Consider the following 15,036-nt stretch of genomic DNA (forward strand, 5'->3'; position numbering starts at 1 on the left):
GATTTGCAAAAATTTCTAAGCAGCTAAGAGTTTGGGTGACACTATAAGGCCCTACCTGTATGTCCAAGGACACAAATTCCCTTAAAGGTGAAGATAAGCATTCAGGAAAGTAGGCAGTCTGGCTAGAAAGCTTACTGAATAAAAAACTTTAAATGTTTTTCTATGAATTGTTTGGTAGTTCTAACAACTAGGACTTGAGTGGGTGAGGGAAGTTGATTCAAGGGCAGTAATGAGCATCTTTGGATAATTACAGAATCGCTTCCACTGAAAATATGACCCAAATAACCAATCACAGATGTGGATCCCTGGAAATAAAGAGGTGCCAAGGAAATGCGCTGTTGTTCCATGTGTTTTTACGTCACCACTTTTAAAACGCTGCTAATGTACCTCAATATTTCTAGGGCAAAGCTAATTCATTTAAAATTAACACCATGAAAATTTTTGAGTAGTTTAAAGGTGCTATCAAGCTCCTCAGTCATTATGTAACGTAACTTCTTGCATGCAGAGCACAGTACTCAAACGTTCCCGGGAAATCTTTCCATTAGTGCCTGCTCAGCCAGAGTAAACCACCCAAGGCAGATCCAGATTAAAATCCAGTCTCCAATACTGACTGGTCATGTAACTGAGTAATTCATGTCAGCACTTTGAGCTCCAGTATTTCCATTTATTGGATCCTAAAGTGATCACTGTCTCAAGGTTGTTTGAGGATTAACTTATATAACTTAGTGCAGGGTTGTCTGGAGCCAAGAAAACTGTCTTCCTTTCTCCCCAGAGGGGTAATGTTCAAAGACTTAAAGGCAACTGAACAACAGTTACATTTGGCATTTCCTTCTGTCCTGTCAGCATTTTTTTTTTTTTTTTTGGTATAAATAGAAAAACTCCAATGTCTGTGATATTTTTTTTTCATATTCAGATATACTTACTTTTCTTCCCAGCTTTATTGATGTATGATTAATAATTTAAAAAAATCATCTGTATTTAATGTCTAACAACATGATGTTTCAAAATAAGTATACCTTGTGTAATGATTACCATGATCAAACTAATTAACCTATTCATTGCCTCCTCGCATAGTTACCATTCATGTGTGTGTCTGTGTGTGTGTTTGTGTGTGTGTTGGGGGTGGGGGCAAGAACACTTAAGATCTACTCTCTTTGTAAATGTCAAGTCCACAATACATTATCATTAACTATAGTTACCATGCTGGTCAATATCCCTCCCCCCCATTTTCCCGATTCTCTAGATCCTGGAAACCACTGTTCTATTCTCTGTTTCTATCAATCAGACTTTTTTAGATTCCACATAGGAGTAACATGCTATGTATTATGGCTTTCTGAGTCCAGCTTATTTCATTTAGCAGTTGTTGTTGTTTAGTTGCTAAATTGTGTTCAACTCTTTGCTACCCCATGGACTGCAACATGCCAAGCTTCCCTATCCTTCACCATCTCCTGGAATTTGCTCAAACTAATGTCCATTGAGTTAGTGATGCTATCTAACCATCTCATCCTCTGCCACCTCCTCCTTTTGCCTTCAATCTTTCCCAGCATCAGGGTCTTTTCCAGTGAGTCATTTATTTGCATCAGATGGCCAATGTATTGGAGCTTCAGCTTCAGCATCAGTCCTTCCAATGAATATTCAGGGTTGATTTCCTTTAGGATTGACTGGTTTGTTCTCCTTGCTGTCCAAGGGACTCTCAAGACTTCTCCAGCACCACAATTTGAAAGCATCAGTTCTTCAGCGTTCAGCCTTCTTTATGGTCCTACTCTCACATCCATACAGGACTACTGGAAAAACCATAGCTTTGACTGTATAGACCTTTGTCATTTAGCATAGTATTCATCATTTAGCATAGTATCCCCCAAATACACATATGTTATCACCATTGGCAGAATTTTCTTTCTTCAGGCTAAATAATATTCTATTATATAGATATGTCATGATTTCTTTGTCCATTCATCTGTCGATGGAAATTTAGATTACTTCCATAGCTTGTCTATCATGAATAACACTGCAGTGAAAATGGGGGTTCAGCTATCTGTTCAAGATACAGCTGTTATGGAAAGCAGTATAGAGGTTCCTCAAAATGCAGATGGTGGCTTGTTCTGTGGGCTGTAACTTATCAACCCATGACCGAGACAGACATATCCCTGGCCCTCTTTGAGTATGCCAGTGGCAACACAGTGTAAGCTGTCACTGTGATGCAGCATGGTAAGAGCTGTGAGGTAGAAGCTGCATCCAACCTATCTTAGGGTGCCTGGCAGAACTCCTAGAGGACATGACACCTAAGTGGAGGTGGGAAAAATGAGTACCATGTTGCAAGCTGGAAAAGAGGAGGGAGAGAGCTCCAACCAAGAGGAAGAACATACAAAGGTCAGGAACTAGAAAAGGACAGGAAATAGCCTAGTCTAGCTGCAACTGAGAGTCTGGTGAGAAGGGAGAGGAAGAAAGCAGAGAGACCAGCAGTAACTGAGGGGTGGGGGTGGGGAGGGGCTTGAAGAAGACCTTTACCCGAGTGAGAGACTTGAGATTATTTTGGACTATGAGACAATGAGAAACAATTTGATCATTGACTTTTGTTGTTGTTGTTTAACTGAAGCACGATATGATATTTGGATCTTGCTACAGGATGATGGAAAGGCAGGTGGTGGTCTGGGGATAGGGAGACCATGAGGAGGCAGAGGAAGGAATCTAAGCAAGAACAGAATTAGGGGAATGGCCACGGAAGCATAAACACCTGCTAGAATCCAGGGCAGGTTTCAGACAACTTTCCATTCCTGCCATATATAGACATGCCTTGACTGTATAACTCAAGCTTCCTTCTGGTCAGCTTCTTTCTCATCTCTGTCTCATCTTCATCACCAGTCTCATTGGTTATTAGCTCCGGTTGGGGAGGCAGGGGAGGCAGGGTTCTGTTTTCTAGTTTTCTTTTCTAAGTCACAAAAATGTACTCATCATAAGAAAAGCACTCTAAATTTGCGGGTCACTTTATTTTCTCTTCAAAGTGTTCAGCAGTTAGATAGACAGGGCTTGCTTTCTGAGCCCCTTGATCACTATCTGGGTTCTTTGGTTAGGTCATTTTGTCCTGCAGAACCCCGTTTTTGTCTCAGCTTAAGGGATAAGAATTCCTATAAAATAATGTTGAGAGGATAAATTAGTTTATGTATCTGATTCCCCTTAGTGAAGTAACGGGAGCATAGAAAGGTATTCAATAAATTAGAATTACGGTTATTATTTTACAACCATTATTTATACTTCACCACAATTCTCTGAGACAGACAGGTGAAGATAAGGGTTATATCACCTAGTATAACCAGGAAATCTGCTCCAGAAATTATGGAGCCTGAATGAGTCTATCCAAATAACTGGAGTAGAATTTTCATGTCTCCTAAGTCTTCATCTTGTTTACACTGAATGATATCTTGGACCCTTCTTGAGACTGAAGGATGTGGCTCCTGTAGGGCTTCCTAACCCTCTTGCCTCTAGAATTCCCCATCCAGATTTTAAAAATAAGTTTGTCTGTACCTGATCGGGCTGTTGGCAGCATCAGGGTCTTTGGCATGCACTCTCCCCACCACAGTGCCAGGGGCTGCGTTTTCTTGGACTTCGTGGATGTAACTTGGGGCCAAGAACATAGGGGGCTCGTCAGCATCTTCTACTGCAATCTTGACTGTCACGGTGTCCTTGAAAGGCCCATTGCTGATGAACTTCGGGTCAATGTGCACGTTGGCTGCCTCTACCTTCAAGCTGTATGCTCTTTTGGTTTCAAAATCTACAGGCTGGCAAAAAAGAAGAGAAGATTGACAACCAATTCCTTGAAAGAATAATGGAAGAGAAAGACCTGATTGTTTTTATAGGGCCGCGTGAATAGTTGTTCAAAGAGAGAAAATCGGTGTCTATTCAATATCCAATTACCTGAGCCATTTGGTCAGAAAATCAGACAAATCAATTGTTAAAATTTGGAATGCGTTTAATGGGTAATTCTAGGAGCATGGCAGACTCAGAAGGACCCCATCATCTAAAATGAACCACATTCTCTGAACACACTAAGGCTTCCCAATTCAGTCACTAAAATCACTTAAGGAAAGGAATTAAAACATTACAAAAATAAATGTTGTAGCCCATTCTGAAAAGTACTAAGAATCTTGGTAATAAAAATACTCAATGAATTTTAGAGAAAAAAACAATGTCTTGTTAGATGACTCTCCCCTCTACCTATACACACTCTAGCTTAATCATATTAACAGTCTCATTTTTAAACTTTCTGACCTCAGAGCATTTCTCAAAGTCTAGAAATCTTATCATCAGTGGTCCATAATCTGACTTAACATGGTTTATGGGTAATTTGAGTGGGTGGGGTTTTTTGAATGACATTATCCTAATTACTGATACTATTATCCCTTTTCCAATTCTTCCATTCCCAAACACATCAAGGACATCTCAGTACTAGTTTTTAACATACCTGTTATGCTTCCTAATCTCCCTTTTGAAAGACTATGATAGAACTCTCTAGCTAGAATGGAATGACATCACTTTGTTTGGACTGAATTCATTTTTAGGTTACTTCCTATTTATGGCAAGTGATATAGGACAGTGTGGGTACTTCCTAGTTAAAAGAATGTATATTTGTACAAAAGTCCATTGAAAGAAAAACAATTATAAATAACATAGATTTTACACAGATGTGAAAAAAAAATGAAGTAACATTTGAATGGCTGTCATTATTAAGAAACTGACAGTAAGCACTCCCACATTCTGAAGGAGGGGTGGTTCTGTGAAATCAGTCAGCAACGGGTGAAAAGTAAAATCACAGAGGAGAAACAAGCCTTCCTGCCCGGAAACAGAACTTTCTAATGAGCACTCTGAATGATGCTGAACTCCCAAATGTTTGCAAAGAGTTGGGTCTTTTAAGGCTAGCATCTGCCTGCCTCGTTGCTGTCATCTGCCTAGTATTATTTTGAATGGACATATAATCATAGGGCTTAGTCCTAACCTAATTCTACAGAATTCTAACTGAGGATGGTTCCAGTTTCAGGAAAGTTAAAAGCATTCAACACCCTTGACACTTTTCTCGCCAGATTCAGAGAACATTCCCTTTTCTTGAAGCAAAATCTGTCCCCGGCTGTTCCAGGTTCCCCAGCGGTCTCTTTGTCCTTCACTGGGTTACTGAACAGCAGGAAGTAATGGTATTTATAGGCCGAAGGTGTGAGACTGCTGCAATCCTTCAAAAATCTCTGTGATTATTAGACAAAATCAAAAACCTGAATATGATAGTTCTGAGACCAGGCAAGAAGAAAATTTCTTCTCTCAGATAATCTGTCGATTCACCTGGTAACAGAATGTTTTGAACTTGGCTTAGGTACACGCCTAAGGACCCAGAGCATTGTTTCCACTGGAAAACCTTGTTAATGTTAAAGTTGGTATAGTATAGTTTGACTGGTACCTGCTGAATCTAGAGCAAAGCTCCCCAGATCTTTGCAAATGCTTGTCTGGAACGCCCTTTCTAGTTTGGTGAAACTTTACTGTCTCCTGGTGGTCATCCCAGGCTTATGAAATCCTCCCCATCTCCCCCAGACAGATTGGTCTGGCCCCTTAATTGCCCATCTGCAGTCCCTTGTCCCCCACCCCTGCTGGGTGAAGAGCATCCCAAAGAACTATACGCAGTTGTGTTGATCTTTGCTGACCTCTGCCTCCCCAGCACCCAGGAATGACTATACCAAGTGATAGCATGCACCAATCACTGTGGCTGAAAGGAAAGCAGAGCTGATGGATGGACAACATTTAAGCATCTGCCTCTAATTTACTCCTTGCCTCCTTCCAAAAGAGATTTAAAGTAGTTTCCCTATCCATGTCATGAGTAGTTGAAATAAAGCTATATGAAGCAACATACTACATAAGCCATAAAAATCTCAGTACTCCCGAGTTTACTAATCCCACCTCTATAAATCCTGCCTGAGGGATTAATTCAACAGAAAACCAAAACACACAGTATTCAAAAATGCATGATGTTGTTTAGACATCATTGAGGGGTTATATCTAATCCTGGGAAACATACACACAAAACAGCAAATCCAACTGTGAGATTTTATTAAGGAAATAATGGTCCATCAATAGGATGGGATGTTATGTAGTCATTAAAAATGATTATGTATATTATATAACAGCATGTAAAACATTTATGATGTGCTATTAAGTTAACACATCTGATTACTCTATGACTGCCACTGTGTTAAATGTTACACATCCACATCTATATATATGTGGACAGAGAACATAAAGAAATAATCAGGCGTGCATGCATGCCTGCTAAGTCGCTTCAGTTGTGTCTGACTCTGTGACCCCATGGACTGTAGCCTATCAGATTCCTCTGTCCAGGGGATTCTCCAGGCAAGAATACTGGAGAGGGTTTCCATCCCTCCTCCAGGGGATCTTCCAAACCCAGGATCGAACCCACGTCTCCTGCGGCTCCTGCATTGTAGGCACTCTGTGCTTTTTTTAATCACTGAGCCACTGGGGAAGCCATAATCAGGCATAAAAGTGGCTTTATTAAAATTGTTATTTTAAAAATATTTAAAATGCCTTCTAATGCTGCGCTCTCATTGCTTTACAAGGAGTTTATTTGTTTGAAAGTGAATACCTCAGAGACCTCAGAGACCATGAAGAGATCTCTCAGTGGTAACTGGGAATCCCCCTCAGTCAAAGCTGTTGCAGCATTGGATTTTCCTAAGTCCACCAAGCCACCTACAGGTCTCATTTTTACTTTGCACTGGTTCTTCAGCTAGTCACACAGAGATCATCTCAATATCCTGAAGGCAGCTCCTCTGTCTCTCTCTTTCTCTTACACACTCTTATAAGCCTGACACTTACTCTGTCTGACACAGGGTATTCAAGAAATATTTATTACAAGCTATTCAGTACAAGAAAGTGAAAGCGTTACTCATTCAGTCATGTCCAACTCTTTGTGACCCCATAGGCTGGAGCCCTTCAGGCTTCTTTTCTGTCCATGAAATTATCTAGTCAAGAATACTGGAGAGGGTAGCCTTTCCCTTCTCTTCCCAACCTAGGCATTGAACCCGGGTCTCCTGCATTGCAGGCAGATTCTTTACCCTCTAAGCCACCAGGGAAGCCCATTCAATACCTGAATAACTCCTAAGTAACTCTTGAATTCTTTATGTTTATCTTTTCTGCCTTCTTCCAGTCTTTGTTATTTCTCTCTTGAATTCCAGCAAGATTTTTTCAACTGGTCCCACTGTATCATCTCAAAACCCTCAAGACTGAACTCACTCAAGTTTCTTAAAAGTGTCCCGTTTTCTTCAAGACCAGTCCTTCAAGCACTTTGTTTTCTCTGACCCTTCTCTCCTTATCCATTTGATAAATTCCTACTCATCTATGAAGACTTAGCTCTAGAACTGCTCCCTGCAAGTGGTCATCCATGACCCATATTCACAGATTCTATCATGTGTTATCATAATTGCTTTTCAGCCAGGAAGTGATTTTGCTGTACCTCACCCCAGGGAATATTAGGCTTTGTCTGGAGCTATATTTTATCATCACAGCTGGTGGGGCTGGGTGTGTGCTTTCTGACATCAAGTAAGGAGAGGTCAGGAATGTTGCTAAACACCATACAATGCACAGAACTGCCCCCTACAACAAAGAAGTCTCTGTCCTGAAATGTTAACAATCTCAAGGGTCAGAAACACCCCCTCTATTTTAATTGTCTTTTTTGCTTAACTGTCCTGTTAAATTCTGATCTCCCTGTGACCAGAACTCTGTTTTTTCACTTTTAGATGTCCAACCTCTCACAAAGGGCCTGCCTGACAAATAATAAAAACTCAATCACTCTTGGTAGAAAAATAAGTTGAATGAATTAAGAAACAAGTGTAAAAAAAAAAAACTATATTAGAGAATATTTTTGAAAAGTAAAAATAGTTTTGTGGGTCTCTCTACATCTTTTTATATTATTAAATAATATATAATGCTTCCATCAATTTACTCTATTAAATTTACCTCTCAATATTTTTGTTTTCCTCCTGGACAGTTAGAACTTCATGCTATAAGTTTAAGGAAATGTTCTTTTATAAATGAAAGAACATTCTACTCTGTTTTCAACCTAAACATCAGTGCTTTATGGAAGATTATTCCTTTGCCTGAAATAAACACACTGAATTGGGGGGAAATGTGCAAATTAATCATATGCAGAGAGCTCATTTGCAATGTGTTAGTCCCATGGGGTGATTTAAATGTTTCAGATTTTAAAGACACAGTGTGTGTTTATACCCTGAATACACTGAAAACAGGTGACAACCTTAGCATAACCAACTACCCAATTACTTGAACAGCCAAGGATGCGGGCAGGAATCGTTGACGTCACTGCTCATATGTCAGTATCAGGCAGGAGGGATAGTCATATTAATTAACAAAGCAAGTTGACAGCTCAATGCTACAGGCCAATTCACACAGCTACTTTTCCAGAGGAGAAACCAGAGGGAGGGATTATCCCAGCCCCTTGAGGCTGGTGATTAGGCTTCGGTGACTATACCATTCATCACCACTAATATCCAACTTCCATACTCTTTTATGACAGAGTCACTCCTACTCTCTTTTTCTTTGGGTCCCCTCATATTTCTCCCAAACCCAACAACATTGCTTTCATATGTTGTGAAAAAGATTCCTCCCAGGAATCTCCCTCCCATCCCACCCTTGCCTCCTCTCCAGCAGCTGAACTCTTTATTGATTCTTGAAATTAATTTTTTCATCAGTGTTCCAGTCCAATCTTTCCCATCATACCAAGGAGCTTAATATTCAGGCTACAAAACCAAGTTGAAAATGAATGTTTGATTAAAACCAAGGTAATTCCATCATCCAATTCAGATTTGATACTCCTTATACTTTAATGATGGAGAGGTATTGATTTCTCAAGTGGTAAATTGGGGGGGGGATGGTAATCGTTTTATTAGGATATCCACTGAAAGCGAATCAAATCTGGCTCTCTTTATAAAATCTTTTTGGTCCAGCTATTTCCAAAATGCGTTAAGTGGGAAGATGTTCTAGAATACACTAATTTCAAATTCCATGTCTTTAAATTGCTAGCTGTGTGATTACAACAGGATTAAATTATTTAACCTGTCTGAGCCCCAGCCTCCTCCTAATTAAACTAAGGTATCATTGCCCACAGGAATACTACCATCTATTTTATATGATTTTTATCATATACCAAACAAAGGATACTGTGAGTCACAGGCTGTCTCTGGCCAATATTTAGAATTGAGTAAATGTTAGATTAAAAAAAAAAAAAAAAACAAGAATAAACAATAAGCTCATCTTTGTAGTGAATTAATCCCAGGAACACATTTTTAACAATTTAGCTGACTATGTGAAGAAGGCAATGGCACCCCACTCCAGTACTCTTGCCTGGAAAATCCCATGGATGGAGGAGCCTGGTGGGCTGCAGTCCATGGGGTCGCTGAGAGTTGGACACGACTCAGTGACTTCACTTTCACTTTTCACTTTCATGCATTGGAGAAGGAAATGGCAACCCACTCCAGTGTTCTTGCCTGGAGAATCCCAGGGACAGGGGAGCCTGGTGGGCTGCTGTCTATGGGGTCACACAGAGTCGGACACGACTGAAGCGACTTAGCAGCAGCAGCAGCAGCAGCAGCAGCAGCAGCTGACTATGAGGGAAGATCCATTATTTTTGTTTCTCAGGCTCAGTTCTGAGAGAAAATTGAGCAGAGGATTTGGTTTACATTTCATAGAAGGCCCAATAATGTAACAGACCTTGGATGTTTAAGGTGGGAAAAGTTCTGGAGAACCTATATTAATAGACTCAGCTTGGCAGATGCAACCAGGAAACATCATGTATGCTGAGGGCTGCTTCTCCAAAATCCAGATTTATCTAAATATCTTTCTTTCCCTGAGGAAACTGCCAAGTCATTCAAGCACTAATCAGTAATCTCAGGGCAAGTATTATCACCCCCTTTCTTTCTTCCAGTTTTACTGAGATATAATTGACATATAGCACTGTATAAGCTTAAAATCTGACTTTCATACATCATGAAATCATTACCACAGTAAGTTGAGTGAACATTCATCATCTCATATAGATACAAAAGAAAAAGGAAAAATTTATTTTTGATGAAAACTCTTAAGGATTTACTCACTGAACAATTTTCATATATAACATACAGCAGTATTAATTACATCCCTAACACTTATTTACTCATCTTATAAATAGGAGTTTTTCCCTTTTGACTGCCTTCATCCAACTTTTTCTTTCCCCATCCTCCACCTCTGATAACCATACATCTGATCTCTTTGTCCATGAGTCTGCTTTTTGGTTTGTTTTTGAAGAATAATCGACCTACAGTACCATGCTAGTTCCTGGTGCACAACATAGTAATTTGAAATTTCTATACATTTCAAAATGGTAAGTCTGATTGTCATCTGTCACAACAGCGAGATATTACATTATTATTGACTATAGTCCCTAAGTTGTATACAAACTATCAATCTCAGGTAGGCATCATCAGTCGCTTCTGCCAGCTCCCTCTGGAATATAGTTCTGTTATCTCCCAAAAGCTCAAAGCTCAACTGCAAAGTCTGAGGTCCAGCCCTCAGTTGTCCATATTCTGTTTCTAGCTTTCAACTCTTTGCTTCCTGCAGTGTTGTCCTGGCACAGCAGGCCACACTGCTGCCACATCTGATTCCTCACCCTAACTCACCTTTTTCAGTTTCACCACGCCCTCCTGTGTTTCATAGTCCGTTGTGATTTCAAACAATTCCATCCCATCTCCATCAACAATATTGTACGTGACTAAGCCATTTTCTCCAATGTCTGGATCTTTAGCCTTCACTCTTCCCACTTCCTCCCCTGGGACAGCTGCTTCTGACACAGACATCTGGTATACGCCTAGAAGAAGAAGATATCTATTTTTATTTTCCCTTTTATTTGGCAGCTGTAAGACTTTAGATTTTGTTGAATCCCAATAAATTTCTCAAAGGGTTTGACATTGAGCTTCCTATTGATTGAAAACATGAAAAGAAGTGAATGGATACGAGGAAGATCCCACACAGCTTGCTTGTCAAAGAAATGTTTTCTGTAAAGAATGATGAAATAATATCAGGGTCCAGGGTGGCAGGGTGGGGGCACCTGCCACACGTGAGAAAGGAAGACAATGCCCAGTTACATTTCCCATCAGGGACTGATGCAGGGCCATGCATATCTTCACCCAGTCAAAAAAAAAAAAAAATCAAAACCTCTTTTCACGTCTTTGGAATGGCCCAGAGTTAATTCTAAGGCTCACATATGGCACTCCCAGGCGCTCAGAAAGAGAATGTCTTCTCTGTTTAAAAGCCTTCTGTAACTCCATATTTATTTTAAAGTCAAATGCAAATTTTGTCCTTCAAGGTCATGACTCTTCCAGCTGTATATCTGACTCTCTTCTTACTTTACCTCCTTCACCATTTGATAAATGGATATCTTATATGGAAAGGTTTCTCACAGTGTGACATTTCCACATTGATTTGTTTAATACGTATTGGGAACCTACTATATCCTGAGCACTGTCCTCGCCTTTGGAAACTCAGTAGTAAATGAAAGAGTCAAGATTCTTCTCTCATTCTACAGAGAAAAAAAAAAAATCAGATGTATACACACTCTGATATCATTGCTAAGAAGGAGAAAAATACAGTAAGGGACAAAGGATAATGAAAGTGTATAAGTGTGACTGTGCATAAGTGTATGTTGTGTGCGAGTGTGTTCATGTGAGTGTGTGTGAATATCTCTTGAAAGGACTGGGCCAGATAAATCATGTGACTATCTGGGGATAAAAATACAAACAAAGCAAACAGCAAATTGCAAAAACCCTAAAGTGAAAACAGTGAATATATACAGAACAGTGAGACCACAGGTGTGACTGCAGCCTTCTGGTAGGAAATAAGCGTAAAAGGGCTGGGGCCTAACTCTGCACAAAGGGCATTGCAGGAGATACAAAAGACATCAGAGTTTCTTTAAAAACGTGTAGGAAGTCACCGAAAGGTTTCATTAAAGAAATAAGACTTGAGATCATCTCAATTGTATCATCAGAATTAAAAAAATATTCTCTGTGAAACAACACAGAGAAGTAAAGGTCGGAAAACCTGGCCTCTATCACTGCCAAACCTAGTGGTTTGGGACAAGCTACTTAAGCAATTTAAGCTTTAGTTTCCCCTTATGTGTATTTTATCAGTTTTAATACTTTGTGTACATTTATCTATACTGTTTGGCTGTGACTGCTTTCAGTTCAGACCCATATTCAACTTAAACACACCATGTCCTCCATGATAAAGGACAAGTAGGAGATGGGAGTCTCTGTAGATAATTACCAATTTACATGAAGGTTTAGAAAAACTTGCTCTCAGGTAATTTTCTCTAAATCTCATTCAAGTCCACAGCTATAAAACTGGTTATCTTCACAGTAGTGATGTAACTTCATTCTATGCCTGTAGGTGAGCAAGGACATTGATCACCGCCTGCTAATAGTCCCGCATGGTCCTTTCCATCCAGCATACCAGACAGTTTCAGAGTGTGGATAATGGAGCATGCAGTTTCTTAGAGTGCTCTATGAGGCTTAAGCTTATTGAGGATGCTGAACCTTGTACCTGACCAAGCAAAGTAATCTTCATCTCTTTGGGGACTTTATGAGAACTGGCTGTCACCCTGTAATCCTCCACCTTAATGTCTCCCTTCCAGAGATTGTTGTCTTTGAATTCCTTTGAGTGACCATGGTCCTTTCTGGGACCATACTTGGTGGACCATACTTGGTTCCCTGTTTTCTCATTTGTAAAAAGTGCCATCTTTCTGGCAATAAACTCATAGGCTCTACCAGCCAATCTAATGAAGAGGCTTTCATGGTGAATTCCCCATGATCTATCAGCACCAGCATTATTACGGTTATACTGTACCTCTGTCTATACCTACACTATACACATAACCAGATTTGTGTTCACAATCTGTTATGCTGTAATCCTTCAGGCAACTTACAGAACCTTCCATGGAACCCAGTTTTACCTGTGAAATAGAAGCTCTCATAGAGATCTGCAATAGTAGTAACTATTCATTGAATGGTTGTAGTTGTTGTAATTATGCATATTAATAATGATCTTTCAAATCATTTTTTTTATTTCCTGCTGCCATCCTATTAATTTTGTAGGACCATACTCACCTAGATCATAATAATGGCTAACCTTTGTTGACAGCTTATGCCAGATATCATTGTAAGATTCTACAGTGGCTCATTTAGTTCTAACAATATCCTACTAATTTAAATGTTTTTTTTAAAAAAATATTTATTTGCCTCTTTCGCTGTGTTGGGTCTTAGCTGCAGCACGCAGGATCTCGGCACATGGACTCTGTGCTGTGGTTCGGGCTCAGTAGTTGCAGCACGTGGGCCCAGTTCCCCAGAGCATGTAGGATCCTAATGCCCCGACTAGTGTCTCCTGCACTGCAAGAGGAATTCTTCATCACTGGACCACCAGGGGAGTCCCAATATCCTATTAACTGAGTCTTGTGGAAGATTTTAGTTTGCAAAAATAGTCCAAACAGTATCTCCCAGCCCATATTCTTCTCTTTCAAAAAGACTTTAACAGTCCTTCCCTTGAAAGGTGGGGTCTATAAGAACTCCACTTAAATTTGGGCAGTCTTATAACTACAGTGGAAATGATGCTATGTGATTTCTGAAGCTCAGTTACAACAGGCAATACGGTTTCTACTTGGTGTCCTTGGGGCTCTTCTCACTTTCAGAACCCATCCAAGCCACTCCTTGGAGAGGCTGACATGGACGGGAAGTAACTGCTGACATTAACTTGCCAGCCACGTGACTGAACCAGCTTGGAAGTGGATCTTCCAGCCTCAGTCAAACTCTGCCAACTGATGCTATGAAACAGAAACAAGCTGCCTCTCTCAGGTTTTGCCCAAATTTCAGACTCATGACGAAAATAAACAATTATTATTGCTTTAAAGCACAAGATTTGAAGTAGTTTGTTAGGTAGCAATAGATAACTGATCCAGCTACTATTACATATTCAGGTTAGAAATGAGAACACTGAGACAGAAAGATTAATTAATTACTACAGCACATCATGAGTGCCTAGCAAAATGGATTTTTCTCTTCGCAGGGTTGTGAAACATTCTATGCCTTTCTCTCACTTTCTCCCACTACCTCTCCTCCACGTAAGATTTCTGTTGTCATTACTGTTGTCTTCTGTGGTTTTTTTTTTTTTTTTCCCAAGAATATTATAAAGAGCCTCCATTACTCTAGATTCCTTCTGGAAAGTTGAGTATAGCAGGGATGGGTCAGAGAAGAGAGTTGGCTGTGGCACCATTGGAAAGTGAAAACCAAGCCCACTGACTTACTCTGCGGAAACTTTGGTGGGTTGTCATTGACGTCGGTCAGTGTGATCGTCACTTTGGTTGTCCCTGAGAGTCCACCCATGTGTCCACCCATGTCCTTGGCCTGGATCACCACATGGTACTCCTCCTTGGCTTCCCTATCCATGTTGGGAAGGGCGGTTCTGATGATACCTGGACAGGCGAGCAGGGAACACCACAGATCTTCATTAATTACATTGTAACAAAAAAGATCTAGGCACAGGGAAGCAGAGATGAATGAAACAGCACCTGTCTGCACAGAAGAGTCACTTCAATATATTTATCATCAAAAGTAGCCATACTTGGAGCATCATATAGACATATTTTCCAGCAAATTGCCATCATTAATGTAGCATTAAAATTTTATGTTTTATATGTTGTACTATAAATGCAATAATCTCATCCTTCTCAGGTATAACAATTAAAGATGCTAAAGACTGATACATTTGAGGACCCACTATATGAGAATCCATAACATAAACCCATGCTTCTAGACTGTCAGCAGAATCCTTTGACTATCAATGCCTGCACACGATTCTTAGAAATATTACTCTGGTCTATTTTAAGTTAAAAGTAGATGGGAATACATTAAAATGTTAATATTAGCTTTTTGGTGTATAACAAATGGGTTA

General features: G+C 39.9%; 1 protein-coding gene across 1 annotated transcript in view; it reads right to left on the bottom strand.

Moving 5' to 3' along the window:
* Positions 1-15,036, bottom strand: part of CDH11 (cadherin 11) — a 153,842-nt gene that overhangs the window by 25,998 nt on the left and 112,808 nt on the right. The window contains exons 6-8 of the mRNA XM_015100462.4: positions 14,390-14,557; positions 10,719-10,906; positions 3,523-3,776 (exon numbers count right to left, since the gene is read on the bottom strand). Of these exons, the coding sequence (XP_014955948.1) occupies positions 3,523-3,776; positions 10,719-10,906; positions 14,390-14,557 (610 nt within the window). The remainder of the gene's footprint in view (positions 1-3,522; positions 3,777-10,718; positions 10,907-14,389; positions 14,558-15,036) is intronic.

This window comes from Ovis aries, chromosome 14 (genome assembly GCF_016772045.2).
Source record: "Ovis aries strain OAR_USU_Benz2616 breed Rambouillet chromosome 14, ARS-UI_Ramb_v3.0, whole genome shotgun sequence".
Classification (NCBI taxonomy): Eukaryota; Metazoa; Chordata; class Mammalia; order Artiodactyla; family Bovidae; genus Ovis; species Ovis aries.